This window comes from Melopsittacus undulatus, chromosome 1 (assembly GCF_012275295.1).
Source record: "Melopsittacus undulatus isolate bMelUnd1 chromosome 1, bMelUnd1.mat.Z, whole genome shotgun sequence".
Lineage (NCBI taxonomy): Eukaryota > Metazoa > Chordata > Aves > Psittaciformes > Psittaculidae > Melopsittacus > Melopsittacus undulatus.
Genome location: NC_047527.1, coordinates 44,967,132 through 44,988,679, shown reverse-complemented (window position 1 = coordinate 44,988,679; position 21,548 = coordinate 44,967,132). Strand labels below are relative to the sequence as shown.

General features: G+C 41.7%; 1 protein-coding gene across 1 annotated transcript; it reads left to right on the top strand.

Annotated features, from left to right (window-relative positions):
* The first annotated feature begins 1,329 nt into the window (after window positions 1–1,329).
* Window positions 1,330–17,239, top strand: LOC101880940 (desmoglein-2). The gene is made up of 14 exons (XM_005153533.3): window positions 1,330–1,364; window positions 2,248–2,382; window positions 3,644–3,802; window positions 4,061–4,205; window positions 5,422–5,582; window positions 6,390–6,524; window positions 6,670–6,855; window positions 7,796–8,055; window positions 9,020–9,162; window positions 9,784–10,011; window positions 10,866–11,096; window positions 12,124–12,248; window positions 13,339–13,680; window positions 15,761–17,239. The coding sequence occupies exons 2-14, from the start codon at window positions 2,275–2,277 to the stop codon at window positions 16,763–16,765; spliced, it is 3,228 nt and encodes a 1,075-aa protein (XP_005153590.2). The 5' UTR covers window positions 1,330–1,364; window positions 2,248–2,274; the 3' UTR covers window positions 16,766–17,239.
* The last annotated feature ends 4,309 nt before the right edge of the window (window positions 17,240–21,548 follow it).

Below are 21,548 nucleotides of genomic sequence, written 5' to 3'. Positions count from 1 at the left end.
ATATTGAGAAAATAACCATTTGGAAAAGAGTAGTGTTGTGCAAGTCGAAACAGCCTGCTGCATTGCTCAACCCTGTCCACTGCTTTGCTTCTTTGTGTGGGAAAGAGATAACATCTCAGGAGAAAAAAGAAGCCATCATCAATTCAGAAGTCAAGGCTGAGTCAGGGGGTAGAATAGGGAGAGAACCCAGTCAACAGTCCAGAAACCAGTTAAAGAGAATATACAGAAATAATCCCTGACTTTTCAGTAGGAATTCACCTTTTCTGTGCTTGCTTTACCATAGGCATTAGTATTAAAAAAGAACCAATTGGCAAAGTAGTGAAATGTAGGTAGATGTGATGGTTTTGGAGAAGGAGGACTGTATTCTGTACCTATACAAAGCTCGTTTTATTTGCTGGTTTCAAGTGTTGTAATAACCTAATTTTTGATGTTGTCGTTTCCCAGTGCTTGGTTTTGCACTGTAAGTTTTGCCTTCAGGTTTGTTACTTGCACAATCCTTGACTTCTGGAGAGCAGAGGTAAACACAGGGTCTCTGGTAATTTAACTGAGGCTTCAGTTCCTTCCAGCCAGGATGAAGCACCTAGCTGGGGGGTTTAAGGGCATGCATAGTTGTCCTGAGCTATCCTGGTGCACTAAGAGATTGACAATGTCAATACTGAATGCTGGTATGTAAGATTTTTGTCAGAGCAAGCGTGATTTGCTTGCTAGATGCCCTTTAAGTAAGGGATGTATTTATGCCATTTATCCTTTCAGCAAGGGGAAAAGTAGAGAGCTGCTTCTGTCATGTATACGTCAGCAGATGGTTTAATTTGTCCTTGCTTTTCAATATCATTTAACCAGCTGTGTTCTCTGGTGGGGTTGGTAGCCCACCATAGCATGTCTAATCCAGGGTTTGCCCAGAAGAGAGCTTCTCTAGAGTCTTGCTGGCAACCAGTGCTTACTTCAATCAATGAAAAATTCGTGACGTTTTGGAATAGTGAAACACTATTCATCACTAAGAAATGGTTGTTTAAAAATATAAAGTCTGGATTTCTCAAAAAAGAAAATATTAATTACTTACTATGTGTTTCCTGCTATTAATTGCTTATTGACTTTTTCCTGCTGGGAAAAAAAGGGCAAAACTTCAATTATATATTTATAGTGTATGTTTTTAATGTGAATGATTATGGGTGAATTTTTGGAAGCTATTATGGGTAAATAGTAAAAATTTCTATCGGTCAGATGCCCTTTTCCTTATGGCTTTGCTGTTCTTATGGAGGTCATGTCAGGTAAGTTTTAATATCGCTAAAGTGACATAGAATTAATAATGATTATAACTTCCATTGCAGATCTTTTTGAATTACGGAAATGGACTCTATGTGAAGGTACGAAATAATGGAAAACTGCTTTTCTTTATCAGTGCCTGAAAAATGGTTTTCTGAGCGAAGTGTCAAAGGCGTAACTTACTTCAGTTGATAAATATATTGAGTTTTACCATTTTCTGAAACAGTGAAAGCTGTGTAATAAATAATGAAATTAAAGGTGAAATGTAAGTTAATAGATTCCTACATCCATCAAACTGGGTGGTCTTCAACTTTGAGAAACTTCCCCTAAAATAATGTTTGCAGATAGCTCTTTTTAACTGTGTGTAAATCAACTACTATTTTATGGAAGATGTTAAGTGGAAACATTTCCAGATGTTAATCTGGAAGTCAACAGGCACAGTAGGTCCTAAGCTGGACAGAAGGATGAAGGGTGTAATACAGAGTGAGTAGTTAGTTGAGCAAGGAAAGCAGAAAGCAGACAGTGGATGGATTGAGTGGATGTTTCATATATTCTGTTTTGGAGAGAATATTTGAGTAAGAAGCAGTATTGGTGGGATGGTAAACAGGGTAATAAGGCAGAAATGGTGGTTCAAAGCAGCCTTAGTGCCAAACATCTTCCCACATCTGATGACAAGCATTTAAGTCTTCCAGAACAGGTGTATTTTCACCAACCCCTAGTCATGGGAACTTGCTGATGTATTTAAAGCCTATCTTACCTAATTGTGCCTTGATGAAAAGACTAATATAGTTTTCCTCTTCAAACAGCTCAGGGAGTGTATATCTCTTAGATTATGGCTCAGAAGGCTAATGCTGCTCCATGATTTTGAAGTTACTAGCTATTGAAAGAGCAAAAGCTATTCAGAAGTCTAGGCTATAGCAGCAATAAAGCATTTACCTGAAATGGCTAAGTGTAATGCTGGCATTCAACCTTGTTTCTTCACAGGTTTATAATCAAAATGGAAAGAGTGGAATGTTGTCTCATCACAACAGCCTAGTCAGACAGAAACGAGAATGGACAGTCCCTCCGGCTTTCATACGGGAAGAGGAAGACAATTCCTATAAGAATCCAATTGCTAGAGTAAGCCCGGGAAATAAATAGATGCAGAATACACATAAAAATAGAGACAAAAATGTAAAATAAGGTTGTGGCTCCCATAAACATATGCACAAATGTTTATTTAATTTTAAAGGTCTATTGGATGTCAGTTGAAGATTGGCATATTTCCTTCTGTTTCCTTCCTTCAGCAAATGAGTTACTCTTGCAGCCCAATTTGCCTCAATCTCTCATCCTTTCCTAAATACCAGTTTTTATCAAACTCTGGGGAATGCAATATCTTTCAGGTATTTTACTCTATCAGTCCAATAGTTGAACTTTGCAGATGGGTCCCAAAACTGCTGGTAGTATTGGGTAGAATGGAGCATGATTATGTATGCCTAGTTTTTTTAGGAAACAGAGATAAATATAATCAAGGTGTTATTCTTTGTGCAAGACTGATATGCATTTAGTTCAGCACTAGTGCTGGAAGCTGAATTCACCACACCCATTATAAAGTACCACACCTTCAGCACATAAAGTAACTGCTGATGGTAGCAGGCTGTTACCCTCTGCTTGGGCTGCCCCTTGATGGTGATGCTGGTACAATGCACACCTCCTTTTCCAGATGTTTCAGGCACTTGCTGACAGCAGAGGAGAGGAAGGGTATAATCTCTAGTTTATGCAGCCTCTTCTACCTGTTCCTCTCCAGGCCTTACCTTTCTTCCTCTACACCATCACTTCCTCCAGTCCTCTCCAGTCCTGGGCACGCTCATTAGCTTAGGTCCAATCTGCCTTTAAAAGTTGTTATACATTATTTTCAGGTTTTGCTCAAGTAACTTCAATTTCTACTGCTCAACTTATTGTTCAAGATTCTTTTATTCCCCTTAGTCTTTCTCCACATTTTGTTTACTCCCATCTGCTTGGTCAGTTTCCTTCTTCCTCCTTGACTTCAGATTTTCATCTTATCACAGTGGTATTCCAGCCTTTACTTGTATTTGCCTCCTATCCCACTCTCTCTATACAAGCAGTTCCATTTTTCTTGTCCCACAGACCTCTCCACTCCACAGTTCCCATCTGCTACACCTGACTGTCACATTCCTCATCTCCCAGCAGCGGATCCTCAAACAGAACATGCAGCTCTTCCTGCCTTCATCTCAACATCTTCACATTCAAAGATGTGCAGGGAAATGTGTTTAATGCTTATTATTGTTTGTTCTTTACAAAAGTAGCAACAGTATTTTCTTTGATTTTTTAAATGTGGCTTTATTTACTTATGCTATTTAATCCGTTATTTTCCTGCTAGATACATTCTGATCTTGAAGATACAGGGGTAGTGGTAACTTATACTATATCTGGTCAAGGAGTAACAGAACCCCCCTATGGATTATTTGTTATTAACGGGAAGACTGGAGATCTGAACATAACAGGAAGGGTTGACAGAGAAAAGACTCCAATGCTGCTTGTAAGTTGAGTAGAAACGTTTTCCTTATAGGTGTCCTCCTACCCATTTTTATTTGTTTTGTTAGGACGTGTTTGCTTCAGTTAATTGTTTTAATGTTCGTGGATATTTGTCTCTGTACACATGCTGATATTTATAAGCATATTATATATGCTTACATAATACTTAGATTTATAGATTTTTATATATTTCACATATGTATTTATATATATAACAGTCACCTACTGGATTTGCTTATTGTTTCTGTCTGTATTATTTCAGCTCAGAGGTCATGCACTGGATAAAACTGGAGCAAAGCTAGAAGAGCCAATAGACCTCCCAATTAAAATTGTGGATATAAATGACAATTTTCCAGTGTTTTCCCATGAAATTTTTGTTGGTTCAGTTGAAGAATTAAGTGAAACAGGTAACAGTATTTTAAGAATTGTTTCTTTTCATTCAGCTTTTCCCAACACATACAAGGGTGCAAGTTGAATATGCTATTTTCAGCAGAACATCTGCAGTGGCAAGGATATATTCTCTTGCTTGCACAGGCCAGGTTATCCATGTATGAATGCAAGTTTTTATTCAGCACTAAGCTGTGTGGTGTGACTAGGGGAAAGCGTCCACATAAAGACAAAAGAGGTTTCCTCTTATGATGTCTTTCGTTTGGTATCAAAGTTACTGCAAATCCAGGAACCAGAGTCCTTCAGCAGCAGTTTCATGAGAAATGCAGTCTACCCTTTAGCATAGCAATTCCAGATGATTTGAGAGGGACTCTACTCTGACATGCTTCTGGAAAGCCCTGCTTTATCTATTGTCTGGAGAGGTACTTCACTGTTAAGTGCATGTGGCTGTGACCTAACCTTCAAAGAATGAGTTAGTGGCTGTTTTCCTGTTGATGTCAGTAGATATAATAGCAACAGATTACTTTCCAGGAGATAAGAAAGATCAGAATAAACCAATTTAAGAAATACCTGACATTGAAATGGACACAGTGACATGGTAATCTGAAAAAAAAAAACCCCAACGAATTCTTGACCATATACTTGGCTGAGGTATTGAGTTCCCTCAGCTCTCTTCAAGTCAGTAGAAGCCATAAACTAATCGCCCTTTATCTGAATTCCAGCTACTGTTCAAACCTGGGCATTGAACACTAAGGTACACCCTTTCCCAAAGGATTGCATTGTGAAGCCACCGTGTATTTTGAATGAAGTTACTGGAAGGCATCAATACAGAGCAGTTGTTTTAATAACAGTCAGGTAGAGGTGCTCCCTTCAGAACAGTGTGCGAGGGAAATGTAGCGACTTGTTCAAAACCATTTTATTTCTTCTCTGTATATCTACAGTTTTCTGTCAGAATTTTGGAGAGAATCCAACCTTTTGTTTAAATCTGGTGGACTGAATTCTGTGAGTTGCAGATGTGTGGATACAATCCTTTTGTTTGCTTGAAAGGGTATACTTATATGTACTTTTTTGATTTTAGGAATGTTTCTTCACCTCCATTAAATAAATAAAGGCAAGAGCATCAGAAAATCCTGCAGTGCATCTTGACAGTCTTGTAATTGCAGATTTTGAAAATAAAAATACTTCACAGTGCATGGCAGTATAAACAAATACTGTATTTTGTTTGTTTTTTTCCAGGTACAATTGTACTAAGGATAAATGCCACAGATGCAGATGAGCCAAATAACCTAAATTCCAAAATTGCTTTCAGGATTGTTTCCCAAAGCCCTAGTGCTGCATTCAGTATAGATAAGGATACTGGCATGGTTCGAGTAGCAAAAATAAACCTTGACAGAGAGGTAAAAAGACTCCCATTTTTAATCTGTTAATAGCAGTCTTCAAATGCTCTGTTGCCACCTTTAGCCCTGCCTGCTAAAGTGAAGAATTAGTCCTCTTGCTTTCTTTCACCTTCCTTGGATTAAAGCCTTGTCTGGCTGATTTGTGCTTTTCAGGAATTGTGGGGTGATGTGTGTGACGGAATGAAGGTTGTATTCCCTCTGTCACCTCCCTAGCACATCACCAGCCCAATGGCCATTGCTTTCTGTCTCCCATACAGCCAGGGCAGCAGTTACATGAAGCGAAGGGCTGTTTCTTCCTGCTGGAGAGCTTTTGACAAAGCCAACCCAGATCACCATCTGCAAAACTGCTGATTGCATCTAGAGTTTTTGTAGCCTGCTATGCAAATTGGGGTGCAAAGAATTAGGATGGTCACTGCTGTGAGACAGCATTGAAAGCCACATATTATGAGAAACTTCATCTGAGCTTGCATGAATTTTGACGGGCCAGCAGATGGTGATCTGGACATTAGCTTTGCAGCTGAAGACAGCGTCTCTGCCTCTAGCCCTGACTGCAGGTATCATTGGTCCTGTCCCTGAATTTCTTTGATTTGCCACCTACGTACAGTGTTGCATGTGGGGAATATGCAATAGTCCCAAATCCTTTTCAAAGCCTCATCAGAGCCTGTCAAGGTAGTTGAGTGTTTGAGATTTACTACTGGCTAGAGAGGAATTATAATTGATCATGAAAGGGATTATCAGAATGTAATAGCAATAATACAGCTAAGGATTTTTTTTGCCTGATTTAAACATGTTTTCTTATTGTGGCAGACACAAAGTAGCTATTCATTGATGGTGGAAGCAAAAGATCGTGGTGGTGAAATAGGAGGGAATGCTGCAACATGTTCTTTAGAAATCAAGATTTTGGATGTCAACGACAACCTGCCTGTGGTTGAAAGTAGCACAGTAAGTAGATTTATCACGATATTTGGCATGTTCCTATACTTGCCAGTATCCCATTGCTTAATACAAGGCTGCGCAAACTTTCTTGCACTGGTGAAATGAGGTAAATAATGACATCTTTTTAAAGTAGAGTGTTTTTCATTTGCAGTTTGAAGGAAGCATTGAAGAAAACAGAGCAAATGTGGAAATTCTGAGAATAAAAGTATTTGACAAAGATGAAGAGTTTTCTGATAACTGGCTGGCAAACTTTTCTTTTGTTTCTGGCAATGAAGGTGGTTTTTTTCGTATAGTAACAGATACCCAAACAAATGAAGGAGTTTTGACTGTTGTGAAGGTTAGTATATTCTTTAGAGAGTCTTCTTTAACTTTTAGAACAATTTATTCCCTTTAAATTAACATACAAATTATTTACATTCAGTCAGAATGTAAACTGTAAATTTACACAGTAGACACTCCTCCTTTGGCATGTTGTGTGTTGGTGTATCAAGTAATTCTGTGCAAAATAATGATTTTGTCCAGCATTGTGTGTGATCTCAAATACATATATCTAGTGGGACAGAAGTCCCCAAACTTTCTGTGTTGTTTGGGCAACAGTGCTAACAATTATACTGTAAACTTTCCCATATATTTTCTCTCCTTGATGATCTCAGTTTCAACTTCTGTATTTCCAATGGCCACAGACAATGTTACAGGCAACACCAATACCATGAGTCATGGGCTACAGATTATTTTATGAATTTCCATAAATTGAAATTATTAAAGTTTTTTCTATGCATCGAAATTTCCATTTTATGAATTTCACTCCTCTGTAGTCCACAAGCATTGAAGCATAGTGCCCTTTTTTTCACTCTGTCCCTTATCTGAAAACTGATAATTGTAAAAAACAATTGATAAGCACTATTAAGTAAATTAATTGGTTAAAAAACAAAACCAAACAACCTACAGAACAAAACAACAAGGAAAAAAAATCCCAAAAATTTAAAATTCGAAAATCCAGGTAATGTAGAGCACCGGAAGTAAAGACAGAATATATGGGTAAGACTCATCACATCTACCTTAAATTAGTTTAAATTAAATAATATAAAGACGTACCTGTGGTGCTATCTATTGAAAACAAGAGTAATCTTCCTACTATGGTAGTTTGAAGCATTATATATTAAGAATAGCATGTTAGCCATCAGTATTATTTAAATATTAAATGTATAAATGTTGTCTAGATATCACATTCTATCAGATTCAGAGTGTGTTGTTTTTTGGGTTTTTTACTGCTTTAGGAGCTGGATTATGAAACCACGCAAAGCCTGAACTTGGGTGTTGTTGTTACAAACAAAGCAGAATTCCACAAATCGATTAAACACAGTTATAAAGCACAAACAATACCAATCAAAATCAATTTGATTAATGTGCGCGAAGGCCCTGTATTCCCTGGTGGCACAAAAATTATTGAAGCAAGTGAGAAACTGCAGATAAAACAAGTTATTGGACAGTATCAAGCCTATGATGAAGACACTGGAAAACCAAGCACGCAAATTATGTAAGAATCTTTTTATAACCATCATAACTGTGTCAGAAAACATATCTTACTGTAAGAACTTGTATATTGAACTGCAATAATTTCAAAGGCAGTCATAGAATCTTAGAATAGTTTGGGTTGGAAGAGCAGGGACGTCTTCAGCTAGATCAGGTTGCCCAAAACCACATTCAACCTGCCTTTCAGTGCCTCCAGGATAGTCATTTTCTATTATGTGTAATTCACATCTTGAACAATATTATCATCATCTTCAGTATTCTATTATGCAGAAAACGGCTGATGTGAAAATCCTACTTGTTTTCTTGCATATGGTGGGACATGAGTGTTCGGCTGAAGTTGTCTGTGCTTGCATGCTGTTTGCTGTGCCTGTCTACTTTTGAGAGTAGATTTACTCATCTGATTTCATCGTCTGCAGAAACATTAAGAAGAAATAAGCAGAAGCATCTAGCAATCAGACAGAAGAGGTGTAAAGTTGATAAGTCTCTGTGTGCTTAGATTTTGAATCGTAGCTCTTCAGCTATGGTAGTTGAACCACCACCATGTCTCTTACAAATGGTGCACACAAGCAGAGGTTCATACCCAACAGTGGTCCCCTCTCCCCCATGACTGTAATACAGTCTCTCTCAGGCAGCTGCTGCTCAGCTTTTGCTGGGAGCAGGGATGAAGGGCAAGAGGATGATGACCAGCAGTGCAAGTCCCCCCCTTGCTCCTTGAGTCTACTTGTTATAATGCCTCCACACCTAAATCCTGGCTCTAGAGAGAAAAGCAGGTTTCAGCATTTAGGATAGGTTTATAACTTTAGGTTTATAGTTGAAACCAATTTCAGTGTTAGGAGCATGAGACCTCAACCTTAGGGATTTGGTCTCTTCTATAAACAAAGAGTAAGCATACTGTGAAGCTGCTTTTCACACTTACGGTTGTTATCCTCACTATAAATGTGTACATCTTTGTATGTGATTTTAATCAGATACATGAAGGGAAGAGATACAGCAAACTGGATCACAGTAGACTCAGTCACAGGTGAAATCCGACTTGCTAAAGAACTTGATTATGAATCGCCTCATGTAGTGAATGGTACCTACACTATCACCATGTTTGGTGTAACTACTGGTAAGTTGAGAGGATTTTGTTTTCATGATAATGTGTTTGTTTAGGGTTTAGTTTGCCTTTCTACAACTGTAGTGGGTGTAACCTATCTTTAATTGCCTAAAAGTTAGGTGCCTAGTGCTCTGTATTTGGAGGAGAGACATAAGCAACTCACTGAAGCAGAATGAACCTTGGAATGGGTTCCCAAGGTGCCTGTTTCTCTTCTTTGACAAGTTTTGCAGAGATCAGGCCTGATAGGAACATCCCTTGTCAAGATGGAAATTACCGGTATCTCTGTGTACTAATGAGCAGACTTCAGAGTCCTGAGTTTTCTTGAATGCTAAGTAAGAATTCCCCAAATTTCTTGTGTATCTAATCAGAATTCTTCCTTTATAATCTGCATGTTACTGTGTAACCATACACAGGAAATACTTTCTTTTAAGTTAAAACAGTAAACCTACTTGCCTTCAGAAAAACTTTGTCAATATGTTTATTAATATTAGGAATGAAATAAGCTCCAGGGAGAGCTCTTTCAAGTTACTTAAGCAGTGTTTGTGTTTTGAAAAATATTAAGGTTGTTTCATTTTAAGTTGAAGTTTTTGCAGTTTTCAAATCAATGTAAATTTTCATCTTTTAAAATCTTAGATCTTCCCAAGAAAACAGTCACCGGCACAGTCGTTATTCAAGTTAAAGATGAGAATGATAACTGCCCAGTTATTGTGAACCCTGTGAAAACTGTGTGTTCAGATGCAAAATCAGTTGATGTTACAGCTAATGATTTGGATGGTTACCCAAACAGTGATCCCTTCAGCTTTACTGTCATTGATGAGCCAGAAGGGACAGCAAATAACTGGATAATTGGATTCAGCAACGGTAAGCAAATATATTTTTAATTACTTGCAGTTCTTTAGAGTCCTACTGTTGTAGTTTGTTAATTTCAGTCAAACTGACAATTTGGCTGATGCAGACAAAAAAGCCCTATATATAGAGTCAAGCATGAAGACACATAACTTGGTGTTCTGCCTCCTTCTTTCTAATGGCTATAAAAGCACAGTTGTGTCTTTTGGAGCTTGTTGCCTTCCCTCAGTTGGACCATCTTTGCCTAGCTTGATTACCCATATGTGGTAACCAGGATTTCATGAGTAGTGCTGGGATGAAGCCATTCCACAAAAAACATGCAGTGACTGGGGATGCTTTCTATTAAAACTGAGCTTGGAGATAGGGTTGTGTTACTGGCTGCAGTTGCTCTAACTTTTGATTATTGTTTTCATTCATGTGGGCATCTCTTGCTTAGTTGTGTCCTTGACATGACATGGCCACAGGAGCAGGTAGTATGCTGGCTCCCTGGTCTCTGGCTGTGGCCTCAACAGATTAACCTGAAAGCTGTGTTTTTGTGAATTCAGCCTCTACCTATCCCGATGACATGGTATATACAGGCAAATTGGCTGTCTTCCATGGTAAATACTCTGGTGGTGTGAAACTCTTCACAATTTTCTGAGACTGTAAGTGAGGGCAGCTGCTTTGTTGCCAGCATGAAATAGTTGATAAGAGCACATATGCTGTAGCACCAGCTGATCAAACTTAATTCCGTTGCATTGGCTGGATTTAACCTAGAGGGGGCTTGTTGGGAGGCTGCGGAGGTTTTATTTCCCTTAGTTTACAGGAGTCAACTTTTTCTCCACTCATTTCTTGTCTTTTTTTTCTTTAACTCCCACCTCCTACCTCAGGCACCAGTGTACAGCTAGTACCACAAAACCTGAAGCTGGGCAGAACTAAAGTTCCCATCCTAATAAAAGATTACCAAGGGCTGAGCTGTGCTCAAACACAGTCTCTGCAACTGACTGTTTGTAAATGTGCGGATGACGGCGTATGCAGAGAGAAGTTTGTTGGCGCTCAGTCAGTGGGTCTGGGACCAGGAGCGATTGCACTGATCATCTTGGCATTTTTACTTTTGCTGCGTAAGTAATCCTTTCATGTTAACTCACAAGCACGGTAAATACGGTCTGCAAGGCATCAGGAAAGAAACAGCCCAGCCCCTGGGTTTCATCATCTTGATATCTACTCTGTGTAAACTCCGAGTCTGTGTGAAGTCATGGCAAAGCCCCAACCGATGTTGGTAACATCAGCATTTCGCCCTCAAAGGATTACAAGCTGGGCATTTTAAAATTAATATGTACAACTTTAATGTTTGTCTGTGACACTGTAAATAACAGTTGGGGGAGCAGTAAAGAATCCTGTCGGTGTTCCCACACATCTCCATGTGCAGCCGATCTCTTCCCACTCAAACCGCAGCATTCTCTCCACTCTCCTTCACTGCAGACCCCAGTCTGGTGCCTTGCTCTGGGTAGCATGTGACATCGCTCTTTGAGGCAAAATAGAAGGTTGAAAGTAAGTAAGAAAAGAATGCTTATAGTCAAGCATTGACTGGTATACATTGGCCATGTATACCAATGATACATTTAAAATGGCAATGACTTATTGCTTGTACTGGTAGCAGTGTCGCTGAGGCAAAACAAAGTTCATGCCACACAAATACACTCTGCTCTTGAAACTGGATTGTTTTGAGTTTCCCAGGCAACACTCTAGACATGTCATAGGAGTGGTGAGATGGAATTTACTTGACACCATGTCATTATCTAGCAATAAAAGAACAGGAGGAGTTAGAATTGCTGAGGTTGTACAGTGATATTTAGGGCTTGGTATATGAGATAATGTATAGAAGTATAGCTGTATGCATGTGTGATCGTCTGGACTGAGGCCCTGACAGGTTAATTGTCAGGTTACCCTTTAGGAAACCAGCCTGCCATATGTTTCTAGGAAATAACTTGAATATCTGAGAACCTGTCTTCAGTCTTTATCTGTCCTCATACTGATCACTAGCTCATTACATTTAGGTATGGGAGCTGGCCAAACTTTGGTACTGCCTATTAGTATGCTTTGACCCTGTAATCACATAGTTAATGGCAAACTTCTGTTTCCCCATAGTTGTTCCACTGTTACTGCTCCTGTGTCCCTGTGGCTCAGGAGCAAAGGGATTTGCTGCAATTCCAGACTACAGTGAGGCGATGTTGCGTCAGTGGAACAGTGAAGGAGCAGCTCCCGAGGAGAAGGCATGTATCCCTAATAGCATTTCTCTTTGATTTCTATCCAAGTGTTCAATTCAGCTCCTAGTGCCTCTTCCACGTAACAGGCTGCTGTTTCAAAGCTGTACAGCAGATTTTAACCACACATGAACATTAATTAAAATTAACCCAGAGAGCCTCAGTGAAGGGTGGGTGGAAAGTGAATTCCACCAGCAGCTTCAGAAAAAGCAACTATATCCTTTAAATAGTAAAGGGAAAGCAACCAAGCAAATCTTGTTGGTATCTTATAGATGATAAGAGTGTGGGAAAAGCATCGATGCTGTAAAGAGTGAAGCATTTGTATTTGGAAGCCTGGAATGTTCTGCACTCCTCTGGGAGCGTGGTAAAGCAGCAGTTTAAAGTTTTGGGCTGCAATTTAAATTATTTCCCTATGTATTTGCCTTCTTAAACAGAGGAAATTCTTACTTAAAAGAGAAAAAAAAAAAGGCAGAAAAAAATACAGATCAATAGAGGGAACAGGGAATGCTGAGAGAAGTTTGCCCTTGGTTTTTATGCTACAGAATCCTGTTTTCAAAAAAAGGGCATGACACCGGCATCCTTCTGCACAGTAACAAAGAAACAGAAGGTAAAAGACCTGGGGCCAGTGCTCACACCAAATTCTTGTTAAAGACAATTAACAGGGAAGCCAACCTGCTAGGAAAGAAGAAAGGGCCTGGCAGCACCCTGGAGGCAGTAGGGCAGCTCACATTCCCCCAGTTTGTGTCTGAGGAAAGCTGGGCAGAGTCTTTCTTGGAAAAGCTGAGCTCCCTGAAATTTCGCAAGCCTTTTTTGGTGTTCGGGTTTTTTTCCCTGTTTTCATTCCCAACCCTTTCAAGAAAACAATGATCTATAGAAATACTTCTATGATCTTCCATGGGAATGCAGTTGTGGAAGCTGCACCCTGGTTCAGGAAGCCTTTTACTCTTTGCAGCAACATGTATTAAGTGCGAATTCAAACAAGTCATAAAACGGCATCCTCCCAGGTCCCACCCAGCCCCACTGCTGGTTTGGTGAGTTCCATGTGCTTGCTAGACAGCACAGCTTTCATGTCGCATTCTAATTTGTGTTATTCATGTAGCCAGTGCTAAGCTTCATCCCACCCACTGGATCGGGGAACTCCAGAGGAGCAACCAGCGGAGCAGTAACAGCAGCAGCAGCAGCAGGAATGAGTGGAGAGGGAAGTGCAGCAGGAGGAGGCAGCTCTGCCTCTCATGTAAGAGAGCACTGCAACACTATCACCAAGGAAAGATGGGAAGAGCAAAGACATCTCCTTTCTGGTGCTGAGTATGGAGCCATGGCAGCTGGAGGGGCTGAAGGCATGGCAGGAGTAGAAAGCAAGACAGTGGTGGCTGGAGGAGGAGTCGCAGTGGGAGCAACAGGAGCCATGAAAGAAGAATTTTTAAGAGACTACTTCAATGACGTAAGCATATGACCCAAAAATAACAGTATTTTGATATTTACACTTAACCATTGTGAAATGCTGTTCATGTTATTACAAACACAGATGAGTAGGTATGTGTATATATAAGCAGTCCTGATACAGTGGCCAATATTGTGTGAATGTGGAGTTGGGGGCATTAAGGAATTTTGGATTAGGCTGACACATGGGACTTGGAGCATGATAATGCTCAGTCTTGTAGCACTGGGTCCTTATAAGGTGCCTCACAGCCTCTTAAGGGAGGTACTTGGGAATGAGATCCAGAGTATTCACCAATGATCAAGCAGCCCCTTGCCCAGGAAGAAGCCATGAGTGATCTGAATCTCAGGGATTTAAGTGAGTTAAACAGGCTGTTGGGAGGCATCTGTGACTCATGATGAGTCACAGCTACAAACTTCGCTATGAGGTAGGTTTTTGAAAGGTAAGCCATAGATGTCATACAGGAGGGAGTGGGTCTGCATTTTCAAAGGAGCTGATGAAGTAAGTGGTGCTGGACTTGTCTCTTTGCCCAACTGCCTGTGTAAAGGGCCATTCATCAGAAGCATATGAGGCACTTATTGCAATCCCCTTTCTTTTGTTTTGTTTTTTTGTGACCTAACCATTGACAAATAGGCTATTCCTACTCACTGCAGCTATTCCTCTTTGCATAACCACATCATTTGTTCTTATGCTGGTGAGCTCCTTACAGTGAAAGTTTCATTTCCGTGTGCCAGGGAGCATACAGATTGTCCATCACCTGTACAAACAAAAATGTCTTCACACCCTATAGCTGGATGGGGTTCTGCAGGGAAGTAGATAGGTTTGAATCACCACCTCAGGCCAAGGAAGGATTTGAGCTTAAGATACTTGTGTATCTCCTGACTGCTCTAGGTACTGGTGTTCTGGGTGAACAGATGAAACAGTAGCAGTTCCACTTTCCTTCTGCTTTTAGTGCTTCCTAATACTACCTCATGCTTTAAGCATAGCTGCCTGCTAAAGTCCTGCATCAGGGCTTAGTAAAGGTCATACTACAGTAGTCTTTAAAACTTCTGGGAGACTAAAATATCTCAGGTTGTGATTCTCAGAGGGGAACCCAGACAAGTAACCAAACCAGATAGTTTCAGATGTGTGCTGATCTTTGTAGGAGCATCTTGGGTAATGTGCCTACTTTGGAATCAAATGCAGAGAAACATACAGAGTCAATTTGGGTCTAGGTATATACCACATTACACAGATGCCTGAGCTAATATGCACTCTAAAACTTCAGATGTGGCAGAAAAGTGGTTCTGAGCACAAGCCAGAAACCGTATTAGGTAGAGCTGGTTCTGCAGGCCCAGAGGATTTGTCTGTCTTCACTCCTGAAACTAGAGCTGTGCAAGCATGTACACAGATACTTGTGCTAGCACTGGCAGCAACTCCATTGCGAATACTGCTGTCAGGCTGAGCTGGCCCTGGAAGAACTAGAGTGTGAACCTGTAAACCCTCGTTATTCCAAAATGGCCTGCATAGAGCCTAAAAATTTATGTGCTGGACTGTGTTCCCATGCTTATCAAGCCATTTAACTTTGTGGTTTGTTTGCTTTTGTGTTCCTTGGGTGTGATCCTAGCAGGTTATGCTAGGGAAAAGGGCCATGGCAGGTGATAACATGTCAGCATGTACTCATTATATGTGCGTTTAAATCTTAAGATACTCTTGGGCATGGCTTTGGCACTCTCCCACAAACGCCTATTTAGAGGTGAAGTTCACTCACTGAACCAAAATAAAAGCAATCTCTGTGAAAATGGAGCAGTATCACAAATGGCACAGAGTCTGGTAAGAACAGCAGCAGATGGTGACAGTGCCATAAATTTTCTATTTAATCTCAGATTTTTCTTCTCGTCAAATGTACTGTCAAGTTCAGACTAACTTCAGAAAAGCAAAAAGCACTTTTATGTACTTCCTTTACTTGGTTGATGGTTTCTGAAGGTTCAGTTAAATTTCCTTTTTTTGTAACCTCTTTGACCAAGCATTCCTGATCTTCACATTTATTAAGTCTCGAGCTGACACTAATGAACTTCTGCTTGCTTTTGTTTTCTGTCTGTAGAAAGCTGTCTCTTTTGCGGATGAAGATGAAACCCAAGCTGCACATGACTGTCTCCTGGTCTATTCCCAGGGGGAGTCAGGCTCCCCCCACGGCTCCATCGGCTGCTGCAGCTTTATTGAGGGCGATCTTGACGACCACTTCCTCGATGATTTAGGAGACAAATTTAAGACTCTAGCAGAAATATGCATAGGCAGACACATCAACATGAAAGACAGTAGCTCCAGGAATGAGTCAGGTTTCAGTCTTAATGACTCACAGCTCTTAGATCAGCAGAATGCTTCCAGCTTGGAACAAGCCTTTGCTTCAGGCAGCCGCTTGCAGCCTGCCCCACCAATGCACACAGGAGAAGACACCCTGTCCAAGGAAGTGGTCACAGAAACAACCTTTGCATCCTGCTCTGAGCAGCACAATGCCCAGCCCTTTCCCACAGCCCACTCTGAGACCAATTTCACCATGACAGAAATGTCCTATTCTGCAGGGACTCCTGCCCCCTCGACTGCTGTCTTTCTAGACCCTCAGTTTAAAGAGAACATAGTGGTGACAGAGAGAGTGCTGGCCCCTGCGTCAAGCTTGAAGGGTATGGTGGAAATCCCCAGTTTGCCACACGGAAGTAACGTGGTAGTTACAGAGAGGATGGTGAAATCAGATGGTGCCGGGACAGGAGCCCTGACAGTTCAGGATCTCCCTGACTCGCAGTATGTCGTGGTGAGGGAGCGGGAGAGGGTGCTCGTGCCTGCTGCAGAGCAGGGCTCGCTCACATTCCCTGCTGGGGCAGGGGGGCACAGCGTGGTGGTGAATGAAAGGGTGGCAACAGCCTTGGGGATGCAGAGCAGGGCTGAACAGGCAGCAGGTGCTGGCCCAGGAAGGCAAGACCATGTCTTGATCACAGACTCCTCGCTTAACCAGGCAGGTTCCAGCATAGAAGGGCCTCCTTCTGCCACTGCCACGCTGAGCAAATCTTCCAGGGTCACCAAGTACAGCACAGTGCAGTACACTCGCTCCTAGCCTGGTCCCTTGCAGGGACATCTCTGTCTGGCACTCTTGTATCCATATGTGTCTTGCCTCAGGCATTTTCTTGAGACCTGAATATACTGGCACTTTCAGAATGACACAGAATCACTTATGGTAATTTGTATAAATGAGGTTTATGACCAGGAAGTTCGTAAGGAAGTCTCCTGCTATTATGCAAGATTGGCAGCAATGCTGTTGAAGTGGAAAGATGGTGGAAATATACTTGTTTTCCCCTTTGTTTGCTATTTTTGTAATTGTTTTTTATTACTCCGTTAGTGTAACAATACCACATAACCACAGCTTCATAATTAGGGGAGAATAAAAGTCTAAATCTAGTGATGGACAGTAGTGTGCAAAGCACAAGCTAGGCTCCTGTACTGTTGTTTAGTATGTAAGCAAGTTCTTTACTGTGAGGGTGGTGAAGCACTGGAACAGGCTGCCAAAAGAAGTGATAAATGCTCCATCTGCAGCTGTTTGGAAGGCCAGGTTGGACAGAGCCTTGGGTGACATGGTCTAGTGTGAGGCATCCATGCCCACAGCAGGGGGTTAGAACTAGATGAACTTATGGTTCTTTCCAACCCTGACTACTCTGTGATTCTGTATCTGCTGAAGTCACCCCTAAGGGGCATCAGTTTCTCATTGTGTTTTGCCATCTATTACCTTGTGGGCCAGGGCAGCTCCTTCTGAGCTACAGATGCTAAGTCTCTCCTTCCTGAGAAGCACAGGCCAGCAAAGCCTGTATATCCTCAGGGCAGTTGGTGTGTTGCTCTCCTGAATGTCACAACCTTGGGTTATCAGTACCTTAAGCAATCAGTACTTGCATATTAGCACAGGGATTAAAGAGAGCAAGTAGCAAAAAAAGCTGAGAACGCAATTTTTTTGGTACCTCGACGTAAAAATTCCATTACTTGGCTCTAGGCTGACATGACAAGTAAGCATTTGCATTGTATAGTTTTTTCACTGGTTCTTTTGGCCTACTAACAAGGTACAAGAAACAGCCAAAGCTTATGTTAGCTTAGAGCTAGACATTCGCCTAGTGGCTTTGCTATCAATGTTCATGGCCCCTAGACATGTGTAGGATTTGATTTACAACTGCAGTTAACTAAGTGACTTGAATTCTGTCTGTGATCTCACAGATACAAGCACAGAATGCAGTTTGGTGTGTGTGTGTGTGTGTGAGAGAGAGAGGTTCTGCTGGCTTCAGTACCAGAGATCAAGTGACTTATGTAGTGCCATATAATGGCAGTTTTCCTTAGCTCTGACAAGGCAAGAAAAAGCCCCCCTATGTCTGCAACACTTAAGGTCACTTTTCTTTCCATGTACTTTATGTGGTAAAAACTGAAGACAGTACTGCACTGTTTGGCACTATATGTATATATGCACATGTAAATATTGATATGCAGTCTGAAACATTTTAAAGTGTATTTTATTAAAGAAAAACTGTCGTACACTCCTCATGTTTTCACAGAGCAGGAAGTACTTTAGATCAGGTATTGGTACTATGTTTATCTTATACCTGTAAAATCAGCAAGCTGGTCATATGGTACTGCAAAGCTCTTGCACCTGCAGAACTTTCTGGTTGTCTCCATCTCTCCTGGAATTTCCCTGCAGCTGCAGTGTTGTTTTCCACTGATGTGTTTTGCCTTTGACTAGAAGTGCCTTCGGAGTATTTGATTTTACTGATAAAGTTGTAAAAATTGGTTCAGAACCACAAACATTCAAAGTAGGAACCATGACTATACTTAACATTGTGCTTCTTGACAGGTGGACCATTTCGCCATTACATTAAATGGATAAGTACTTCCAAGCAAATCACACTACTCCTTTGCATGGACCTGTTGGTTATTTATCTCTTAAACTTCATTTTTAAAGTATGTTTATTTCCTTTAAAGCACACATGCAGTTTTAAGTGGTCACCACTTTTTCCTGCTGTTACAGGGAGCGAACTTATCTCTGACTTTTTAATGGAATATTTTTATGGGTTTATGCAGTCTTAAAATAAAGAACTCTGCTGTATTTCTTTTATTTTTTTTTTTAGTGTTCATTCAGCTTTAAGCCAGCTACCCTGGAGAAAACACCACCTTTTCTAGTGCAGATAAAAGGTATAAAGATAGAATGAGGATTGGGATTTCCCAAACAGCCTGAAGCAATATTTGGAAGATGCAGGTGTAATGAAAGTTGGTGTGCTACTAACTTAGAGATTCTGAAAATAGTGAATTCTGGTAGAACTTGGTGCAAGACAACAACGTCCCATCCACGTATTTACTGGGCTTAAACTCTTCTAATCAGTTTATAGATCCAAACAACATGGCATAAACTGTTGCCTCAGGTTTTTAGTTGTTAAAACACATTGTTAACATCTAGAAGAAGATGTGAGAGTCAGGGCTGTGTGAGAGAAATCCTGTGTTCCCTGCATATTGTTTATATGCAAACTCAGATTTGCGAGGGCTGCAAAGAGTATTTGAATAGATTTGTTAAGAGTGGATCTCCCTTATTTGACTTAGTCTCCTATCAAGACTTCAAATGCTATCAGTGTGTGCTAATGCTGGCAGAACATCCATCAGATTAAATAAGTCACTTCTAATGGAGCTCTCTTTTCTAAATGGTGGTGTCTCGTGGGAGGAATGTACAGACCTGAACTAATGGAAACACCTGGTTAGCATCTGACCACTAGATAACCCTGAGATCAGGACTAGCCCTAGTTGCTTATCTTTGTAAGATACCTCATTCTGACTTCAAAAGTAAAAGCCTATCATTTTCTTACCTAAAAATAACAGAGTATGGTTATGTTGAAGTACCAGCAGGACAGGGACTGTAACCACGCTGCTCATCTGTGATTTATGTTTCCTGTGAATCCTTATTAAGTGCATCAGACACCACAAGTATGAACCAGGCTGCTGCACCAAGGACATGGCCATCCCCAGCAGCAGGGCAAGTGGAGTGCCTGGTGCAAGCTCCCATGAGAAAGCATTTCCTTTGTCATGCCCCAGAGTATACTTGGAGCCAGGCTAGACTTTGCAAGATGGGATCATCTGCTCCAGGCTCTGTTCTTTCCTGGCAGTTTGACTATCATCAAAGGCTTAAAGCTTGTCAGGGTTATCAGCTGTAAATCAGGGGGGTTTAAAGTTAAATAAATCAGCTGCTCTCCCCTGGAGAATGATAGTGTTTATGGCCTTGAGGCATCCCAAAAATGCATCAATGCCTTGCAGTAGGGAGCTAGTGGCTCTGGCTGTCTCCTCTACTGGCCTCTTCTCCCACCTGGTGGCCTTTGATCACCTTGTAAGCTCAAAACACTGACAGCCATTTGCTTTTCCTGCCTTGTGTGTAGGAAAGCTGGTCTCTGCCTTGTACCAGTGCACGTTTGTCCAGCTGAACCAATTTGGGTAAAAACTGGGAGGGGGGAGGAATCAAGCTCCTTTCACGTGTGAAGGCACAAGGCTGGGCTGAGCAGGGTCCGCAGGGATGCTTGGGGTGCCAGTCGGGTGTAGTTTTTGAGCCTGTCCTCACACACAAGCTAGGAAGCTCAGTCCCCAGGTGCCTGAGGTCCCACAGGTGCTCCGCTCATCGTGCAGAATCTGCCAGCACACCCTGAGCTGCAGGGCAGCCCACGATGGGATTTGGTTCTGTTGACTCCTGTGCTCCTGGGTGTGTGTGGGCTTTGGCCCAGGGGCCATGCATGGAGATGGCAGAGGGACCACAGCTAGCTAGCACACATACCCCTGCCCTGCCCACACCAGCCTGGACTGCAGGCTGGTGGTGGGGCCAGAACTATGTTGTGTGTTATAGCTGGGGATCATGAGGGGACACAGCATGGCCAAGGACTCAGGATTTTGGGCCTTTCCTCAAGGGATTTGAACACACTGCTCTCCCAGCCCAGGATGCTCCACATGGGAATGAATGTCTTCTGCTACAGAGTCCACACTTCTGAAGCTGAAGCACATGTTACAAAAGCTGCTGCAAATAATAACTGTTTGCACGGATTCAAGCATAAGTGCATGGAAAAGCAAGCTGTTGGGGTTACTGAATACACAGAAGTGGCTGTCAGCTCTGGGAAAAGCTGATAGCTGAGAGTCCTGGTGTGAAAACCCTCTTCCACAGGCATCCCCCTATGATGACTGATGATGGTGATGGGATACTGGATAAGAAGGGCTCTTGTGTGATCCAGGGGAGGCTTAATATTGAGAACAGGACAGCAGTCACCTGAGGCAAAAGGACAGTAGATTAGAGAGGTCACTGGATGAGGAGAAACAGGGTTTTTTTTTTTCTCTGCAGAGAAGGAAACCACTGAGTAAGAAACTGACACAGGGCAGGGCCATACTGTCAGATAAGCCATGCGCCATGCCCCAACCCTCTAGTGAGAGTCTGCCAGAAACAGCTGTAGTGACCCTTGAACCACACAAAGCAGTTGCAGTCTGCAGCTCCCATGTTTTCTGGGTGTCCTCACCTCAGGAGCCAGCACTGCAGGTGATCGAGTTCCCTGGCACATTCTATTGCTCAGCACCCTAGCTGCTGAAAATCAAACTCAGGACGATACCCCAAGAGGGGTATGGATGGCAATACAGTCTATGCAGAACAGATGCTGAAAGATGCTCCAAAAATGGGCACCTTAACTGCAGGTGCTGCCACACAGAGCATCGCCATGTCCATGACTTCCTGCTGCCTGCCTGCCACAACAGACAACCCCCTGGGCAGTACTGAGTGCTGGAGGGTCTTGGGTTTCACAAAGAGGATACAGCCAAAATAGTTGTACCAGTAGTTACCAATAGTAGCCCATGCC

What these genes read in the sequence shown, in the direction of transcription:
- LOC101880940 (XM_005153533.3), top strand. Translation starts at nt 2,275, where the DNA reads ATGTTGTCTCATCACAACAGCCTAGTCAGACAGAAACGAGAATGGACA. An exon ending in GAGTTTTGACTGTTGTGAAG is followed by an intron (nt 6,856 to 7,795) that starts GTTAGTATATTC and finishes TTACTGCTTTAG; the next exon opens with GAGCTGGATTATGAAACCAC. An exon ending in GAGCAGCTCCCGAGGAGAAG is followed by an intron (nt 12,249 to 13,338) that starts GCATGTATCCCT and finishes TTATTCATGTAG; the next exon opens with CCAGTGCTAAGCTTCATCCC.